Below are 19,967 nucleotides of genomic sequence, written 5' to 3'. Positions count from 1 at the left end.
CTATTTAGCGCCCAGAAATGGGACTGAATTGTGACTACTGAGATGTAATCTCAAGTACTGTGATACAGAAGAGGAAATCTGTAGTTACAATTTTTGGCTCTACAGACCATTAATTATTAACTCCATAATTTTCATAACATTTGAGGTGACACAACAAAAAACATTTCTGAGCTAAGATTAAGATTCTTGCCCTGTACTTTAACTAAAAAGAACATATAAAAGCAGAAAGTTAATCATTGTGTCTCTTAATAAATACAAATTTTACCTAGAGGCTGCAGTAAGTATCTCCTGGTGTTAAATATTCTTGCAACTCCAGCCAGTGTTAATACCCATGTCTCAGCCCACTGTTTCTCAGCTGTGTCCCTTGAATGATGAATGAGAATGTTGCCTCCTCCTGATTCAATCTTCTCTTTGTCAGCTGTCGTAGAAGATTCTCGAACCCTATCCAACAGGTGAAACAAGACCTGCAATAGCCAGAAAAAAGAGGAAAAATACAACTTTTCAAATAATATAGATGTATTCATAGTAAAGCAACAAAACCCAGTAATTCTTTCATTATCCTTTCTGTCATTGCATCATCCTGAAAATTCCCTTGTTCTAAACAGCCTCCACAGCAGCCAAGAATAACAATCAAGCTAACTGATGGCCAGTTGAGAAGGGCTGGAAATAGCACACTCAAGCCCACCAAGAACAGCATCAGCACCAACAGAATGGTAAAACCAATCAATCTCAGACACTTCAATGGTACAACAGGCAGGCTCAAATATAGCCTAAAGTTTCCATAAAGCACAACAAACATGACTGTGACTTAGAACACAGCACTTGATAGATCCTCTCGAAAGATTCAAAAGAGAATGCAAGGCAAGGCTCCATCTAATACCAGATGAGCCCAGTCACACGACCCTCAAACATCTCCATTTTCATACAAAAGATAGGTCATTCATTCTTGTAGGAAGGAAACCATCTTTTTATCAAACTCCTGAGTAAAAAGCAAATAAATAGGATATTTAACATTATATTTTAGAAGAGGCTTCAAAGGCTAGAGAAGACAAAGTGTAAAAAAACATGCCCAAAACCCAAGAGATCAGATTTCTGCCACCTTATGTTAAATTTAAAAAGTCTAATAAATTATTGAAATGATAATGGTTATTAAATGGTAAATGGGTAATGGTCATTAATATGTAAATGCTCTTTACAAAACCTTCAGAGAAAGCTTCCACATCATACCTTCCATATTACTGTGTGCCATGTTGAATGTTGCAGTAAAGTTCCATGAGCACCAATAGTAGAAAACAATGTCTGCCCAGCGCTCTTTCTAACTGCAGGTCGGGGATCCACACACAGTTCTCCAAGTTTGGCATACAGGCATAACCAAAGACAGTCAAATGGTGATGCAGGATGAAAAGGTCTGTTCAGCATCACTCCCTTTTCTTCTGCCTGTTTCTGCAACACTGCTTCTTCTTTGTTTAGCTCCTTTTCAATTATTTCACCTCTTTGGAAAAAATAATCTGAAATATTCCACTACAAAATAAATAAGACATATGGTGTTGTACAATAGAAATAGGGTAATGCTCTTAAAGATCATGAAATAAATTGTCTCTTACTTTCACAAAGTATTTTGCGAAGTACATCAAGATACTTATTTCCCTACATTGGTGAAATAAGATCAGCACACAAATACTACAAGATCCAAAAATTACTCTTCTTTCTCAACTTTTAGGTTCCCATTATAGGGGGTACCAAAAAATTAATTAAAAATAAGATACTGATTAACATGGTTACAATGCAATACTATTTCTTTTAGTAAGCCACAAATCATGGAGATTAAAGGCAAGATGTAGATTCACTCAATTTACCTATGGTTCCAGATAACAGCATGGGAGTTCAGTAAGAACCCAAAAAGCTAGGTTGTGGCTTTCACTTTTATAACTGACCACAGATAAGTTTTCATTTAAAAAGAAAAGCAAAAATGAAAGCCAGAAGTAGCATCACTGTAGGTTAATAAAAAACTCACCAGCAAACCAATTGAAGTTAAGCTAATATTTAGCTCTTGGTTGTGAAGTCCAAAGCTTCCTGCAACTTCAACAACTATCTGCAGACAAGTACATGGCATTGTAGGAAGGAAGTCAGTCACAACCAGCTGAAGACACTGGAATGCAGTCCGTATTAGGGACTCTCTTAAAAAAAACAGAAGAAAAATAAAGCATGCGTGCACACACACTCATTTCGCATTTCTTCAAGAGCATGAAGATTTTTTAATACATCAAATATTAAATTCAAAAAGAAAAATATCAAATTAACGTTTTTGAGAAGAGTTTGCACCATTTTAAATGGGTTTTTGAGATATAAGTTTAAGTTGAAGCTTAAAATTCTGATGCAGTAGTTTAGTCCATGTTAACTATCTGTGGAGTTAAGTTTAGACCTTCCAGCAGTCCTTAGCTAATTCTTATAGTGAAGTCCTTTTCTCTGTTTTAGAGCTCTAACATTTGTTTGTTCAAACGTGTTAGCCAGAATTGTAGGAAAAAAGCCACAATGGACAAAAAAAAGCACTTAATTTAAGCATTATAATCTTCCAAAGAGTAAGCTGTTCTGAAGAATTTCTTGTATCAGCAGTTACAAATTACTTAATTACTTCAAGTATGCCAAACAGGTGGGCAGAATTTGTTTTTATTTATTAGGAAAGATGCATGCTAACATAATGGTAGTCTTACTTGCTTAAATACTACATTATATCAGACAAAAATTTAAAAAATACCTACCATTAAATAGATTCTTAATAATTACTTGGCCTTCAGAATTAGATTCTGAACAAAAACATAAAACTATAGTACAGAAAAAGTTTACAAGAAGGAGTTCTCAGAAGCAGCAAGGCCCTTAACAACTAAAATCTTGCTTAGTGAGAGACAAAATGAAGGAATCAAAAGGAGTGGTGGAGTGTACATAACACAAAATAGGGAAGCTGCATTTAAATTTCACTGCAGGGTTTTTTCAATGTTTAACGTACAATAGAATTAATTTCAAAGCTTTGTAATACAGAAGCTTCAGGATACAGATACTGGAAAAAATTTCAGACTATAGATATGCTAGCTACCTATACCAGAATTACAAATGAATTTTTTTTTTTATTAATCCAATATCAAAATCAGAGGTGGGTCATTTCCACTGTATTCTAACAGCCAACACGATATAGATACCAGAGGAATACACAAGAAACTTCACATGGACAATAATGTATAACTAATAATTCTTTAATATCCATCCTACCACGTAAGATCAAAGTATTTATCAATGCTACACTGATGGAGGATAGACTCACACAACACTCTCCCCCCATCATCATTACTCATATAGGAGTCTATAGAGTGAAACAGATCCAAAACTGCTGCAGTTCCCCCTCCAGTACAAAGTTTCATGGGTATGCGACTTTCAATGACTCTAAGAGAAAAAAGAAGGAGGCAAGAAGTCAAAGTATAGTTCCACTACTCATTTTGAAGTACTGAGTTAATGGGAAAGTAACCCATCTTTCTAAACTTCAAATGCAAGGCTACAAGAACAAATTCAGATGAGTTTTTCCCAATGAAGGTCCCACACTACTATGTGTTTGAAGAAAGGTTTTAAACTCCCTCATGCAAGTAGCAACAGCTACCCAACTCTTCAAATTGTGGAATTGTCCTTTGTGTTATAGGTGATCATAAAAAGGCAGCTATAAATGGAAGAAACTTAAGCTTAGTGAGAAATCTTTAGATTGTATAATGCTTTATCTATGCTTAAAATAAGCAGAGGCTTTCCACTGAAAAAGTCTTCAAAGCCAAGCTTCCTTTTGTTTGGCAGGCTAGTACTGTACAATCCAGAAGTGACCAAAGTATGGTTTTTGGCTATCAAAACAGCATTTTCTGTATTTATAAAAGCCTGGAAAGAAGTTCTCCAGACAAGTAAATGGATTTCTGTCCTGGAATCCAAGATGTTCACTGATCAAAGGGAAGACACTTGTGAATAAAGTCTTGTGGTCAGTAAGTTAATATTTAAAGTACGATAATAGTATCTGCATCTTATGCTCATAGCTGTAACTTAGGTAAGAAATTAAGTTCTTCCTCAGGGAAAATAAGTCATGCTTAATTTTTTCCTACTGTACTTAATATGTTGTGGACAAACAGGGCTACGTAGTTGAAGCAGATTATTCCATATGCTTTGAAGAAGGAGATGAAGATATAACACAAGATGTTAGTAACATCATGAGATACTGGCCAGTGAGATACAGGTTTGAGATTTAATGGGATCTGAAGACTGTCTTGAGAATGAATTTGTGGTAGTTCTCATCCATCACTAACAACAGTGAAAACCAAAAGGCATGCAGGAACACATTACACCAAATGTGGAAACAACAACTACCAAAGGAAGCTTAATTACAAAATAGAGGATGCTGACAAACAAGAATGCCAAATTCCTTGGGAATTTTGGTAGGTACTACTGCCAGTGCAAACAAAACTGGTCAAGAGCAAAATCCTTCAAGCATTTGAAGGGGCTTTAGGTTTTTATATGACCAAAAGACTAAAGCTAAGGTCGGACAAAAGGAGAGATATGCCAAGGAAAATTCTACTAACACTAGAGTTACACGATGACCTATCCTGCTGCTAGTCTTGACTATCACCTAAAAAACAATAAACATTGTTTGAGTGTGTGGGTATACTTCCTGGTGCTTACAGTTGCAAAGTCAGATGTTCAATTCACTGCTCATTTCATAAATACTCCTTTTAACTTCATCTCTCACTTTCCCTTGTGGGCAGAGAACAAGTCCACCTCTGCTGGCAACAGAGTCAATTGTGTAAGTCAAGGGATTCGCCCACAGCCAGTAAATAATCTTCCATCCTTCTGCTACCAGCAACCATTTAGGTAGGAAGGCTTCAAGAAAAAGAGAGAGCGATCAGAAGAAAATACACACTAGAGACTATTGGAAGATTTAAGAAGGAAAAGAAACAACAGATAAACTGAGCAACACCTGATTCACACTGAAGCATTGGCAAGCACCAGAGATGTGTCCACCAGATGGTCAAGATCAAATGAAATGGCACACTGAGTAGTCCCCAGTGTATACTGCATGCTGACTTCAGGAGAACACAGAGTGGAATAATATTCTGGTCTTTTGGAAGATTAATTCAGTAAAATAAAGTATGCTTCAGGAAGAATTAAAAAGTGCATTTTTATTGAGTAAAATTTTTCACAAGCCAAAAAATTACAATGAAACTAAGATTATTGAAGTGGCTATTAAAGTACAAAAATATGAGCAGAATTTTTTCTACTGTTCTTATCTTACATGAGTTTAAAATTTTATTTCCACCACTTACCCCTGATCACTTTGGATTGCCCCCATGACTCCAAGTACCAATGGCCAACCAGGTCCTAAGCTGTCACCCTGACTCTGTAAAATCTGTAGTACACACTCCAATTGCTTGATCCTGATATCAGGATGACTAATGTTTGACAGCTCCTTTAGTGGATTCAATAAAAGCAACTGCAGTCTCTAAAATTAAACAGTAAAGCATATTAAGGATGTTAACATTTAACTGATTCTTAACTATTTTTATGTGTAAGTGAAAACATACAGTACAAATTAAAGATTCATTGAATTAATTCAGTAGCTCAATCACTAAATGCTCAAATTCAGACCACAAAGGGTCTTTGCAGAAAATCTACGTTCCTGACTGCTGCTCTCCAGGTTCCTCAGAAAGTAGCTACAGATGCTGCTAGAGTTGCATAAAAAGTGTCCCGCAACTTTATGCTCACTCAGCAGGGTTAAACTCAGCTTCCTACTCACGAGACGTTGGAAAAAATATCCAATGAGTCTCAGTCGAAATATTAGAATGTTTTATTAACTGTGGATTGAACAGCTGTAATTTAGAAGGTTAGGCAACACGTTTTTTACCTGCCAAAGCATCACATATATAATTCTAAACATTCTGGAATTGTTTTTCATTCATGAAAGTGACTCATAATTTGTTCTAAGAAATGGACATAATATTCAAGCATCACTCTTCGTTAGGTATTCAAAAAATGAAAGAGGATAGTTTATTAGAATGCATGTGGTGGTTCACAATAGTTACATCTGAGTGTTACAGCTACAGACTTCATATACTCATTAGTAAAGTTGCTTTATGAATGAAGGAGGAAAGGATCTGCTCTTAAATTTACTTTACCTGATTTTGAGATAAAGGAGGATTATGTCTGAATGTCAGTCCTACTTTAATGAGACAAGTTAAAGCTTCTGCTCCCCATTCTCTCATTCTAGAGTTGGGATGCTGACAGACCTGAAAACACAGCAATGTTTTGTTTAAAGTAATTTTTATTTAACCAATATATATAATACATTAAAAACTGGTATTTTAATTATATTAAAATGTACATATAATAGTATAAGAATAATACAATAAATCTCAAATGATAAAATTTGGCTTCATAGTAAAAAGAGAAATGTATCTTTTGGATAGACATACCTTCTGAACAAGGAAGCAATAGGAAGCAGTGAAAGACAGAAGGAAATATAATGAATATTACATATATATGATTCAAGTAAATAAATTTTCCAAAATGAATAAACAAACTGATAATGACTGATTAAAAAACACCAAACAACACTTCAATAAATGCCTAAGACTTTCAAGTTTACCTTAACCTAAAGCTACAAAATTGGAAGTTTCACACACTTCTTAACATAGTCAAGTGAGGAACACAACAATAGGAAACACAGAAAGTGCCTTCTATACTCTCAAATACAAAAAGTAACTACATATCGAAGATAAAATAAACCTCACGCTCCATTTAAAACCTTGACAAAGCAATAGTGAGCATCTTTAAACTTGTGTTTCAAATGCATACCTTCATTTCTCTTTGTCCCTAAATTCTCTAAACCTAACAACTTTGCTAATTGCTTTCTTAGAATATAAAAATTAAAAACATTGTGTGTATTCGTTTCTTAGATAGGTAGCATGAACTGTGCTGTATCTAATACACTACCCCCAAACTAATGGGGGAAGTGTAAATTGACATTTCATTGACCACTACATAATTATTCCCACCCACACTTCCAGCCATAGCTCTGATGGTGTGAGAACCCAGAGTCAAGTCCAAAGCAGTATCATAAAGAAGACTAATGCCTTTTATTGGTAGACCATTCTTTTATCAACCACTAACCAAACTGAAAAGGAGAACAATGTAGAAGAGCTAGCTTTATGTTTAAAAATGTGGAAAAGAAACAGCCTCTCTCCTGATTTACTTATATTTTTACAACTTTATATAAAACAAAAAGAGAGAATTTGAAGTACTTCATGCTCTGATTCTGTCCAGATAAGCAGTTCCAGAACCGGGGAACAAGCTACTCCCTCAGGTTGTGTTTAATTGAATTATAGCTCATGTTTCCTCCTTCCTTATTGTACCTCAACAAGTTAGGTTTAAAAGGAAGTAAGGCAGTGCTTTGAAAGAAAATGAAAGACTCTGTATTTCCTACAAAAGTGTCAGATTATCTGCAATGCATGGGTAACAGACTGCTCCCTAGATGAAAACAGTCTCAAGATGTGGATGGTGAACCTTACAGTCTTGTAGGGCAAAAAAAGAAGAAAAAGAGATGCCTGTGCTTTAATTCTTTAAACCCAGAAGAAGAGGAGGAGAGAAAAAAAATTAAGCATTTTTTTCTTCTAGACAAAGCAATATGTGGCTTCCATAAATAGACCAATGACCAATCCTTAATATTGGTTGAAACAATGTACAGCTGTTAAAGAAGTGTCTGATACATTCTGAATTACGAGGAAGAAAATTCTTCTCCTTTACTCATTCTAAAACAAATCCTGTTCTTATATTTTATTCTCCTACATACTTGTGTGGAGAATTAAAACTATAGTTACAATCAACCACCTGTTTTTAATTTTCAATTCAAAATGTAATGTATTTTCCTTGATAAAGTATATTTTTTGTATTGAGGTTAAAATACTAAAGAAATTGCAATAGGATTATGACATTTTTACACTTGAACAGCAGTCTCTTAAAGCATTCAGAAGTTAGCTTAAATATTAAAAAAACCCCAACCAAACAACCCTTTCTTAGTAAATCTTCTGGCTTCAATTCTATCTCAGAATCTTCCTAGATATTTGTACTGTGTGATACAGTAAAACATGTTTGCACTACCTTAATTAGAACAAATACATGAAGTATAATTACTTGATCTTTCTGAACACTGCTGTGTCAAAAATATATAAAGACTGATGGCACTATAAAGACAAAGTTATCAAGAGATATTAAAATATTGTAATTCAAATATGTAAATTCACTTTTAAATTCAAACTATAATGCATTTGAATTGCAACAATAAAGCGCCTAAACCAAAATATAGAATTGCAATTTAGAATTTTTTTTTTAGATTACACATTAAAAGCATATTTCCACAAGATCTTCATTAATACAAACTAAATTCTAGTACAAGTGATAAAAGCCATTAGTTACCTCCAGAAGATGACCAGTCAGAGGTCTCCAAAGAATCTCAATCCTGCGCATGTTAACTAGTCCTGTTTCCAGTAATTTAGCGACAGCAAAAAGTGATGGTTCCTTAATAAAATGGAATTTGAACACATGACTGTGAGGTTACTGCAACAAGGCAAGAGTATTTTGCTGGGGGATAATTTCTCAGTGCAGTGCTGCAGGAGAAGCCACACGGGGTCAACAGTCTGACTAAAACCAGCACTGCTGGTGCTGTAAAAAAGCTCAGCCCTCCCTCCAAGCAGCTTTCTAACATGTTTAGCTAGCAAAACAGCCTTTATATCATTGCAACTTTTCAACTTAAAATTATATGTGAAACTATCTGGAATATTTAATTTCATAATATCCTAATTCTTTAATTTGCTTCATAAATGCTCTGCAGGAACATGGTAAGTTTTCCATTCATCAAATATATCTGCAAATATTTGTGATAAGCTTCAATTGTACTTTTTAAAAAAATCAGCATACAGTCAAAATTACTGTTGCACTGAAATCATTCTCTCTTCCCATTTCTGCTGATGTCTTACTCTAATTTTTAAACTGATTATAAACACAAACTCTACTTATTAAATGGACTCTGTTGCTGTAATAGCAAAATGTTATCAAACGTGTTCTCTGCCTTCACTATCTCCAGTGCAACAGATTAAGGATAAACTTTCAGAAACTCTCCTCGGGGGTAAGATTATGACTAGGAGAATATTTATTCAATTTTACCAAATGACAGGGTCTTCAACCTCTCTGGGTTAAAGGTTGTTTACTGAAGCCGACACAAATACTAACTATGGTTTTCCCAAGTAAATATGACTTATCAGGTTTGTAAATACCTAATTGTCAGGCTTTCTCTGAAGTACATTGTAAGAGAAAATTGAATTGAAAATTAGCATCTCACAGAACATACTGTGCTACTCAGCATCCCTAACCTCTGAAATTACAAGGGCTTTAAAAAGTTTCATCCACCCACAATCTTATTAATGGAAACTCAAAACATTCCTTAACTAAAAAGCACAGGAACACAGTGAGGATGTTCACAGAATCTAGTAACTGTATGAACCATTAAAAACAAGACATTCTCTGGTTCATATTTTATTTTTTGATCTAGAGCAACAAAGGTATTACTAGTTTTAGTATTAGAAATAGTAACCTTAAAGGATAAATGTACAGGTCTTCTTCCTGTTTCATAAAAATATCTAAAAAAAACCCCCTCTTTTTATACCTTATTGTTTCCATAGGCCATATCCATGGCTTCCAGAGACAAGGAGCAAAGGGCATTTATTAAGTGATGTAAAGACACATCGTCAAGGTACCTGAAAAATAACTGCTATCAAAACATTGTCAAGTTTGATATACACATACTATTTTAATTACAAGATAAGGTTTCTTACTGTGAGTTTTCAAAAAGCTTTGAAATCATGCTGGATATAGATGGCAGATCAGTCATAACTGCTGTAGTCAGAACCTTGAAAAAAAAGACAGAAATATGTCTTACAGGTTGTAATAGAAAATACTGTACAATCATTAACCGAAAACCAATCATGCTTACTGTGCTTGGCCCTTCCACAGCTCTTCCAGGTTTTAATGCACCCCCAACACTAGGCTTCAGTCCCAGAACCCACACAAGATGCTGAAAAATACAAAAGGATAATTTTTCAGGCAGAGAAGAAATTACCATGGTACTCAAGCAAGCCACCAACCTTTCAGCCAAACAGAATACAAGATAAATGCTACAGTACTTATTGAAGGGAATTCACAGTACACCATGAGAAAACTCAAAGGTTCTTCTATTGCTCACTGACCAACTGAAAACCAAATTATAGCAAAACATCCAGGCATAACAGCAAGGCATAAATATTTCCTGTGAGGGAAATATTACCTGAAGGGTAGCCAGAACAAGTTGCCATGATGTACCAAGAACAGCTCCATGGAAGTGAGCTAAGTTGAGTAATGTCCTCATACACTGGATATTTTTTGATGTCAGCTACAGAAAAAAAGAAAAAAAACCCAATAACCAAACAGCCATCCAATTTTTATCATTCCACAATCATAGTGTTTCTAGCAAACTTCCAATTTTTATTGAAGTGCCTTAAAATTACATTTTGTTTGCACTAGTGAAATATAATTTTTTAGAGAAGTAGCTCAGTATCTCTCCTTCTTCTCTCAGGCTTATCTTGGTGAGGCTGAATATGAGTACTTGTGTGCTGCGTCCAGCTCTGAGGTCCCCAACACTGGGAGGACATTGATCTGCTGGAGGGCCACCAAGATGTTTAGAGGGGGGGGAACACCCCTCCTATAAGGAAAGGCTAAGAGAATCAGGATTGTTCAGCCCGGAAAAGAGAAGGCTTAGGGATGACCTAATGCAGCCTTCCAGTACCTGAAGGGAACTTCCAGGAAAAACAGGGCAAGCCTATTTACAAGAGCATGTAGTTACAGGACAAGAGGGAATGAGTTCAAATTAAAAGAGAACAGGTTTCAGTATTAGGAAAGAAATCTTTACTGTGAGGCTGATGAGGCACTGGAACAGGTTGCCCAGGGAAATAGTAGATGCCCCATCCCTGGCACTGTTCAAGGCCAGGTTGGATGGGGCTCTGAGCAAGCTGGTCTAGCAGAAGGTGTCCCTGCACATGGCCAGTGGGTTAGAATGAGATGATCTTTAAGGTCCTTTCCATCCCAAACCATTCTGTGATTCTATGATTTGACCACTTCCATCTCCTCCCAGTTTCACATTATTATCAGACACAAGTTCAAGTACTCCAGCTTAATTGCATCATCTCCACAAAATTAGCCTTCACACATAGGCATATAACATAGCTGAGATCTAGAGTTTTCCAAATGGAATGGAACTTCTAAGATAAAAGTCAGAAAAAGCAAGAATAAGACTCCTTTGCAATTAAGTAACTTTACTGTCCAGGGCTGTTCCAAATTAAAGCCTTAGGATAAGACTTCAGCTGACCATTATTTGTAAGAAGCTTGTGTATCTGGTTTTAAGACATGTTGAGATGCAGGAAGAAGTAGTTAAGCAAAGTAAGATCACTTACTAGTTGTACTTACCATAACTGTTCCCTGTGGCTGAAGAGCTAAGGGTTGCCCTACTGCTACAACTTGCTGGTGAGACTCACTTGAGGGACTAATCATTTGAACATTTTGTCCCTGAATGGAATATGCTGGAGGAAAATTGAAAAGAGAAGGAAAAAAAAAAATCTAAATTTAAAATGCAGTACTTACTTACAGTAAGGACCACCTTCTGGCAAACAGACTCCAGAAAAGTTTTTTACTGTTGTTTAGCTTTAACACACCTCACTTTGAGACTTTTAGTTATATTTAGATTACAGTGTCATTGCCCTAGAGAGTTAAAGATCCAACAATTACTCCCTGTTTCTAACTATTAAACATTGCTTGCAATACATTGATATATTTTATGTCAAGACTGAAATATTTATGATTAAGATACGAGTATTAGACTGTCAACTCAGTTTTTGGTAGTAGTTGTGCATAAATAGTATCACTGTGTGCTACCATTGTACCAGTGCACTCAGAAAATGAGGGTGTCATCAATGCTATATGACGATATTTTTCCAATATGGGACTTCAGGACATCCATTTTATAACTCACTTGTAAAAAGAAGAGCAACCTATATAAAATAACTGCGGTTCCCCGCTTTGTTTCTATAGATATCTGTGTTTTTCAGTCATGTGTACTTCTTCACAGACTTACAATCTAATAATACACTTATCTGGTACACTGAACTGAAGTAAGGGTGATGGTCCTTGTTCCCACAGTAAAATATTTTTGTTTTATATTAAGAGCTCTAATGCTAGATTCATCTGTATTTTCTTCAGGTAGTTGTTTTTCTTAGTAAATAGTAATTCACTTTCGAAGTTAGAAACAGAGTATATCCTAAACCAGCATATATTATGAATTACATAAGATGTGGGACACATCAATTCAGCTTTTTGTAGGCTGAATAGAGCCCAGAACTTAGATCTTCCACGTACGCATAAGTATTACCACCACTAGACAATTGTAGAAAGAACTGCAGTACATCACAAATGCAGGATGTTCTAGCCAAAGCTTTAGAATCCAAGTTATCTAGAGATCTTTTCAGATTTTGAATGCCTTAATTACATATCCTTGCAGATCTTTACAACGGTAGACAGATCTCCCTAGAATCTGAACTTCTGACATATGTGACTCATTCAGGAAATTCTAGGTTAATCACAATGATAGTCAGCAAATGCTGCAAGTTCTGGAAAGCAGGTGACCTAGGTGCTGTCTGAGAATTCTAACATATTTTAATACAGCCAAATACTACAGCTGCTCGTCTTTGGAATCACAACCTGAAAAAATTTGGGTTTAGAGGACAATACAAAGACACACAATTAAGAAAAATGTATATGTTTACATTTGCTGGACAGAGCTGCAGTTGGGCTGTTTAATACAGTAAGGGCATAGTGAGGAGGCAAGGATCCTTTGCAAATGGCAGTGATAAAGGCATCTCTTGATGTTACAAGACCCAGTCTTCCACAAAGTGCAGCCATGGTCAATTCTGCTTTTAGAATGTTTTCAGTGGCAGCTTCATCAGTGCTGGAAAAGTACACATTGTTGAGCAAGAATTAATACAGAGCACAGAAGCAGGCAGCTAACTAAAACTGAAACCCATAAGAACATATACTTTAAACCCATTAAGACTATAAATATTGAAGAACAAGCATAACTAATCGACAAAATTCTTCAGAACCACTTCCTACAAAATTGGCCTTTACTTCTCAGTGACTTGGTAAATGAGACTATGAGAAGATATTTAAAACTAATTTCAGTAAATGGTGCTTGATTATAGAAAGCTCTTTGAAGGTGTCAATTTACCCCAGACACTTCCTAGTAAAAAGCTTTTCCAGTTTAACGATTAGATAGTACTAACAAGTACCAAGACATTACTTAGTCCCTTACTTGCAGTAATCAGGACATGGAATTACTTCAATATGTTGAAACATGCAAGCAAAGTAAAAAGAAATAAAGATATATTAAATACTTTAAATGCAACCGTTTGAAAATGCAATTAATTGTTCTGTATTGAAATACATTAAAAGTTGATGTTGGACTTCTGGAGACTTCTGTGCCGTTTACACATTCAGTCTAAGCTACAAACCTGACTGCTCAGGTGCCATGAACAACACCTGCATTGAAAACTGTCAATTTGACTGCTATCAAAAGTCAGTTCAAAATATAGCTTGGAATATCAACTTAGAAAAACAAGGGGAAATGAAAGACCAGATACCTTGCATCAAGTAGGAGGGACAGAGCAGCCAGAAGACCACACCAACAAGCGTTCACCATTTCTTCCCAGACAGCTCTGTTACCTTAAAAGAAATATATTAACTTTTTTTATAGCAGAAACACAGTAGTTCCCTTAATAATTTTCAATTGTATCATTAAAAAAATGCTTGTTACTGCATCTTCTGAAGTGTTTTTGTATGTATATTTACACAGATGTTTATGTGCATACAGAAAGACACTCATACCAGTACTATTTCAATAGCTTGCATTTAAAGTAACATCTCTGAGGTAAAAAAAAAAGTCACCAGGCAATGCTTTTTCTAAATAGCATCAAAAAACCCCACCAAAATCCAACTTATCACAGTATATGTAATAATTTTTCATCTTTGTCTATAAAAATAAACATTCAGAAGTGCAAAAATATGGGATAAGAAACTCACTGAAATTTTGCAGTGAAGTAAAAATTCTCTCCTGTGGTATCTATAATTTGTTTCGTTCATTTAATAGGGAAAAAGATATTGGTCTAGCAAACGGGTATCTGCCCAGCCCATTTGCACACCTCCCTCTCTTCCAGGGGCCACGCCAAACCCCGGGGTGGAGCCGGCGCTCCAGAGCACCACGGAGAGCTCCCCGCTCCCGACACAGTGCCTGGGACGAAGCCCTCTGCTCCCCTGCTGTCCTTTCAGCAGCCCCGGTGCCAAGGCTCAACTTCAGCTGTACTGCCTTGGCTTCCTGGGGCACGAGTCAAACTCACTGTTCAAATAGAAGTCTTTCTGTACATACAGACCCCTATGTATGTAGACCCCAGACTCATCATATGTTCCACAAAGGCAATCCCCACTTCACAGCAGTTCTGCTTTTAAAGAAGTCCTGCTCTATATACTGCAATCTTACTAAGAATTCCTCCCTTAAAACATTATTTTTATCTTCCTACTAGAAATATATTTTTCTTTTAACATGATCATAACTCCATTTCTGTCAGTCTCTTGTGACCTGAGATCTCAGTGTTCAGCCAAAAGCAGAACACCAAGTCAAGTATTTTTTTAAAATGAAACTGCTATTCCATTAAAAAAAAACCACGCTTCATTGAAAGTTTTGATATATAAATAAGAAACAATAAATTTAAGCAAAAAAAGCATGACATTTTATAATCTGCTTTCCATAAAACTGTTGTATTTCATACAGTGTTTGCATTTGCAAATACCTAGTTCTTTCTCTGATTGGTCAGAAACAGACTGCAAATCTTGCTCTGAAGACTGTGCTGGTAATGAAGTTGCCTCTGTTGAGGTTTGAATGACAGTTTCTGCCTCTCCCAACTCTCCTTCGATCATGGTAGTGATACCACGGACAAGATCCAGCAAACAGTGAAATGCCACTGACATTGCATAGCCTTCAGGAATTGTAGGTGGCTCGACTTTGTCCAGCATCTCCAAACTAAAAAATTGAAAACATGACAAGTGTGCAGCAATACCACTGTTTTTAGAAACAATAATAAAAAACAAGATTACAAATGAATGTTAAGTACAAACAGGCCCCAAATACAATCCTTCAAGATTTTCTGCAACTCAAGAAAAAAATCTTTAAGCCATTAAGTAAAAGAGTAAATGAATCACTAAATATGATAGCAACCAAACGGGTATAAACCCTGAGTACAGATCTGCAAAAAATATTTCTAAAAACTAACACATATAAGGAAGCATCATGAATAATTCTACTTGCATTATTATTTTACTTAGTCACTGCAACTGAACTATTCAGAAGAATCCAAGTATCTAGGAACAACAGAGGAAATATATCAGTAAGTCATGACAATGTGAACATAGTTACAGCAAACTGAGGACAAGTCAGACATTCTATTATCATTATCTCTGAGTCCAAATGACTAGAAAAGCCTGTCCATAGCTAGATATTACATGGCCAAATATTCATCACCTACATGCATAAGTAAACAATGGAAGTTATTTGTAAAAAGAAGATATGTCTACATGATTCACCACTGAAAAGCATTCAATTAAAACATCACTATACTGGAACAGCAGCCTCATTGCCTCTTTTCTCCATCTTTTACTTTAAAAGCACATAAAGAACTGCTGAGTTACAAATCCAACAGAAATTGTAGCTGACACAGCAGCAGCATCTATACAAGTAGATACAGTCTGTTATAAAAACTACCTGCTATCACAACAATCATTCTTTCATTTCTTCCTATATAAACTACTCTTAAAAGAGCTACATACTCCAGCTAAAATATACCAAAGATACTTTTGTGCTCCAGTGTCACCACTCTTGACTGCATAAAGGATTTTTCCTTCTCCCAAACACACAACACTTCAATCTTTACCTCTAATTTCCTGAAGATAGCTGCCTCAAATATTTGGGAGAGCAGAAACTACAGCTTAATCAAGTGGTCAGCATTTCAGCCTCCATATACAAGTAAGTGCAAATATATATACAGGTCTAATTAAAATTAAGAGTGGGTTTTATAGTTACAATATATTTGGGAGGTAGAGGTCACATCCTTTTACTTTTGAAGACAGAAAATGCTAACTACTGAATCAATTATCTAAGTTGTTACTGTTACATGGCAATGGCCATGGAAGATCTTGAAGAGTTTGTCTATTCCTCTTAAAAACATTTAGTTCCTAAAGTAAAGTGGAAGACAAGGCATAGTTGTCTGTGGAGAAACTTGTATAAAAGTATGAGATGTGGCCATATTTGAAAATCTAATGGCAGTAGAAGAGAATTGGTGCTAGGACGTGACACATTACAGCAAGTCATCTCCTTACATACAGGGACTACAGACGAAAGTAAAGGATAGGAGAAAAAAACTGCTGTGAAATTCTTGTGACACCTCTGTAACTTATATAAAAGAAAAAAATGCAAAGATTATGCAGAGAAAATCATAGAGTAACTTGAGGTAAAACACAAGCAAGTTTAGAGCAGGACAGGAGACACTGATGGTGGCTGCAAGGTTCTAAAGCCAGTTAAGAACAGATAGTAAGAAAAAAGAAAAGGAAGAAAAGTAGAGGTTGCAGCATGTTGGATCTCAAGAATCTGAAGTTTTTGAGCTTTCTGTGCTTCCTGGCACAGACCCCCTTGAAAACACTGCACTGGACCTGAAACCTTGGAGAAGATTTGTAAATATGAATAATAAGTTAGAAATCACAAATGTATAGTGGGTTAGATGTGTGTGTTTTCACTGGGTGATGGGTTTTAAATTTGAGGTTTTTACAGTACAGTGGTAGTTAGGGGACAAGATGGAGAATTTTGGGTGGTGTGTTTTCTTCTTTGGATTGGTCAGTCTAAAGTCACTCTAAGGGTCATGGGAATCTATTACTGGGTCAAAAGAATAAATAATATAGGTGTTAAACTTTAACTGGTCTGTTTAGCTTTAAAAGGCTTTGAAACAGGCTCAGCTAAGAGCCATTGTTCCTACTTCTAGCAAGCAGCTAGAGGTACTGTTGTACTTTCTGTAAATTTTGATAAGATATAATAAACATCCAAGTCTGAATATGAGAAACTGTCTCGATCGCCTTTCTAATAATCCTGGCTCCGAACAGAAACAGACGAGATTGATGACAAACCACTAATTAGTGGTGCAAAGCCTAGCTCACTCCTACAGTAGTAGCTGGCCAAATTAAAAATTTGTATTCCCTGAGAACAGGCAGGTAAAATAAATCAACATTCATGTCCACTGCTGGAATAAAATATACACATTAACTATTGAAATCTGACGATGATTATTTTTCTTCTGCATCTCAAAGGCTCCTACCCTAAAAATATTGAGATTCAGGCTATTTGCAGATTTCACTGAATTTTAGTAAGACAAAATTTCATGGTAGTACAAATAACTTCAGGTTTGGAAGTGCTCAATGGCCATGACTGACATGAAAAAACTGCACTATTTCCAAAGTAACATAGTGTGTTGTCTTGGGGTGACTGTATGATGCCTATATCCCCAAATCGTCTGTTCTGTTGGTGTTGAATATTAAATTCTGCAACTTTAAGATTGGTTCCAGGAGTGGAGGTGGGGAAAGAAGAAGTGCAGAGTTTGTTCTCAGAGACTGCACTGGCTGCTCCGCATTCCTGCACACTGACTGTGTTGTCTGTGATGGACAGAGAGAGAGAGAGAGCTCTCCTTTGCTCTTGGTTAGTTTTCTGGCTAGCTGAGGCAGAGAAGCCCCCTGGATTGTTTTTTTTTCCTTTTTTCTGTTTTCCTGGAACTGTCTGAACCTGCTGTGGACTGAAAACCCAGAAGAGCACCAGGAGCTCACACCTGTGGCCCAGCAGGCCTGGCCTGGGCCGCGGCATTCCCCAGCACAGGAGGGACTGAGAACAGACTGAGTGAGCCGGGCAGCCACGGAAAGAACTCTTCTAAATCTGCCATCTCCTTGGAACGGCGAGAGGTTTTGCTGTTTGATATTGTTCATTGTTGTGCTGGGAGGTGTTTTGCCTGTTGAATAAACAGTTTTCTTTTTTTTTTCCACTTCTCTCCAATTTTTTTTCGTTCTCTTTTTTTCCCCTGAGCCGACTGGGGGAGGGACTGCTTGGAATCTTTTTTCTTTTTTTTTCCCTGGAGGGACCACATTCAGAGGTTTCCTCCCAAATTTGTCCTTAACCAGGGCAGCTTTAAACTGAGAACACCATCTCCATTGTACAAAGTCATGACAAAATAATTTGCCATTTTAAGGAGCATTCAGAATTTTGCCTTGGTATATAGGACAATATACTGTTTGAAATGACAACCAGACCAGTATCTACCACAATATCCTGATGAATAAAAATTGTAAATACAGTAAAGCTGGTGTGAGAAAGCTATATTTACATTCCCACTGATGTCCTATTTGCTTAATGCCCTTCATGTTTGCCATTACAAAATGCAACAACAGGTATTCCAAAATGGTTCTATACTACAGAGAGGCCTAAAAGTGAAAAGTTAATAAGATAATATGATAGGATAACAAAATCTAACTGATGCTAAAACCATAGGGGACATTCCAATCAGAATCCAAGTCATGCAGAAAAAACATCAAAAAGAACAGAAAACCTCATGGCACCAACAAAGAGAAAATTCCTAAGAAACTTCAACGCCAGTGAAACAAAAACTTCAATATTCACTAGTAAAAAAAAAATCTTTACATCATCAAATTCAAAATAAAAATACTTGTTATATACATTTTCAAAAAGAGAGAGGTACTCACTACGTAGCTTTAGCACTGCCTTGTACTGTTATATTCAGGATGGGTATCCAAGTGCCTCTGTACTCAAAAGCAGGTAATACAGTTGCACCTCCACCCATTCCAAGCACTCCTGAGTTAGCTTGTGCTGAGCCAGTATTCCCTGATGCATTGCTTCCTGTTCACAAAAACAAAGTGATAAAATCAACCAATCTCATATTTGTGATCAGCAAACATCTTTTTTCTACATTTAAATTTTGAGACACCAGGATTACTCTGAAGACACACAGTTCAACAACAAAAATCAACAATAACATAAACTATTTCTGAGCTCCCTCTGCTGTCTAAAATATAATTTTATGTGTAGCTCATTGACGCCAGCTGCCTAATTTCCAGTCAGAATGCAATGTTTCTGTGAAAGGTACGGCAACGTTCATAACATTCTGTAAATGAATTAAACTTACACAGTCTTGATGAAACAATGTATGTTGTACAGTCAGACAGATACTTGAAAGTTAAGGATTATTTTCATAGTTATATCAAGAACTCAGTAGCTAGAAAGTGTAATTATTTCAATAACAAACTTCCAGGATTTCAGAAATGCAAAAATCACAAGAAAAGAATCAAAGACAATGGCAACATTTGAATCCGTTCCATGCCAAGGTAGAATAAAACAAGCCCCATCAGGGAAGAGGTGACAGAATGCCAATCAACAGCTAGGAAGGGACAAATTTTGGCTCCAACTAAGGAAGCCAAAAAAAGCAGCTAAAATAACAAGGAATACTGTATATATACACATAGAGAAGGACATCTTCACTTACTAAGAATAGGTCCCACAGGTTCAGATTCTCTCTGAAGAGACAATGGGGAGAGGGAACAGAGTCCCCAGGATGGCGACTCACAGTGTAACTGCCATTTTGGTGTGCTTGCTTTTAATATGTGGAGCGTAAGCTACTAATTTAGGCAGTACACTACTAATTTAGGCAATATGAATACACAAA

At 36.2% G+C, this 19,967-nt stretch overlaps 1 protein-coding gene across 3 annotated transcripts in view; it reads right to left on the bottom strand.

Moving 5' to 3' along the window:
* The window catches only part of MON2 (MON2 regulator of endosome-to-Golgi trafficking), a 64,849-nt gene that overhangs the window by 21,157 nt on the left and 23,725 nt on the right, over positions 1–19,967 (bottom strand). For all 3 annotated transcript variants that reach the window (XM_014890890.2, XM_014890893.2, XM_088165613.1), the window contains 15 exons: positions 18,991–19,144; positions 14,994–15,223; positions 13,791–13,872; positions 12,918–13,099; positions 11,566–11,678; positions 10,391–10,495; positions 10,061–10,141; positions 9,903–9,976; positions 9,734–9,824; positions 8,488–8,589; positions 6,192–6,302; positions 5,343–5,518; positions 2,015–2,177; positions 1,228–1,521; positions 266–464 (listed from right to left, as the gene is read on the bottom strand). In XM_014890890.2, coding sequence (XP_014746376.1) covers positions 266–464; positions 1,228–1,521; positions 2,015–2,177; positions 5,343–5,518; positions 6,192–6,302; positions 8,488–8,589; positions 9,734–9,824; positions 9,903–9,976; positions 10,061–10,141; positions 10,391–10,495; positions 11,566–11,678; positions 12,918–13,099; positions 13,791–13,872; positions 14,994–15,223; positions 18,991–19,144 — 2,157 coding nt within the window. The remainder of the gene's footprint in view (positions 1–265; positions 465–1,227; positions 1,522–2,014; positions 2,178–5,342; positions 5,519–6,191; positions 6,303–8,487; positions 8,590–9,733; positions 9,825–9,902; positions 9,977–10,060; positions 10,142–10,390; positions 10,496–11,565; positions 11,679–12,917; positions 13,100–13,790; positions 13,873–14,993; positions 15,224–18,990; positions 19,145–19,967) is intronic.

The sequence above is a fragment of the Sturnus vulgaris genome, chromosome 5, assembly GCF_052056855.1.
Source record: "Sturnus vulgaris isolate bStuVul1 chromosome 5, bStuVul1.hap1, whole genome shotgun sequence".
Taxonomy (NCBI): domain Eukaryota; kingdom Metazoa; phylum Chordata; class Aves; order Passeriformes; family Sturnidae; genus Sturnus; species Sturnus vulgaris.
Note: the sequence above shows the minus strand (reverse complement) of the source record. Positions and strands in the feature narration are given on the sequence as shown.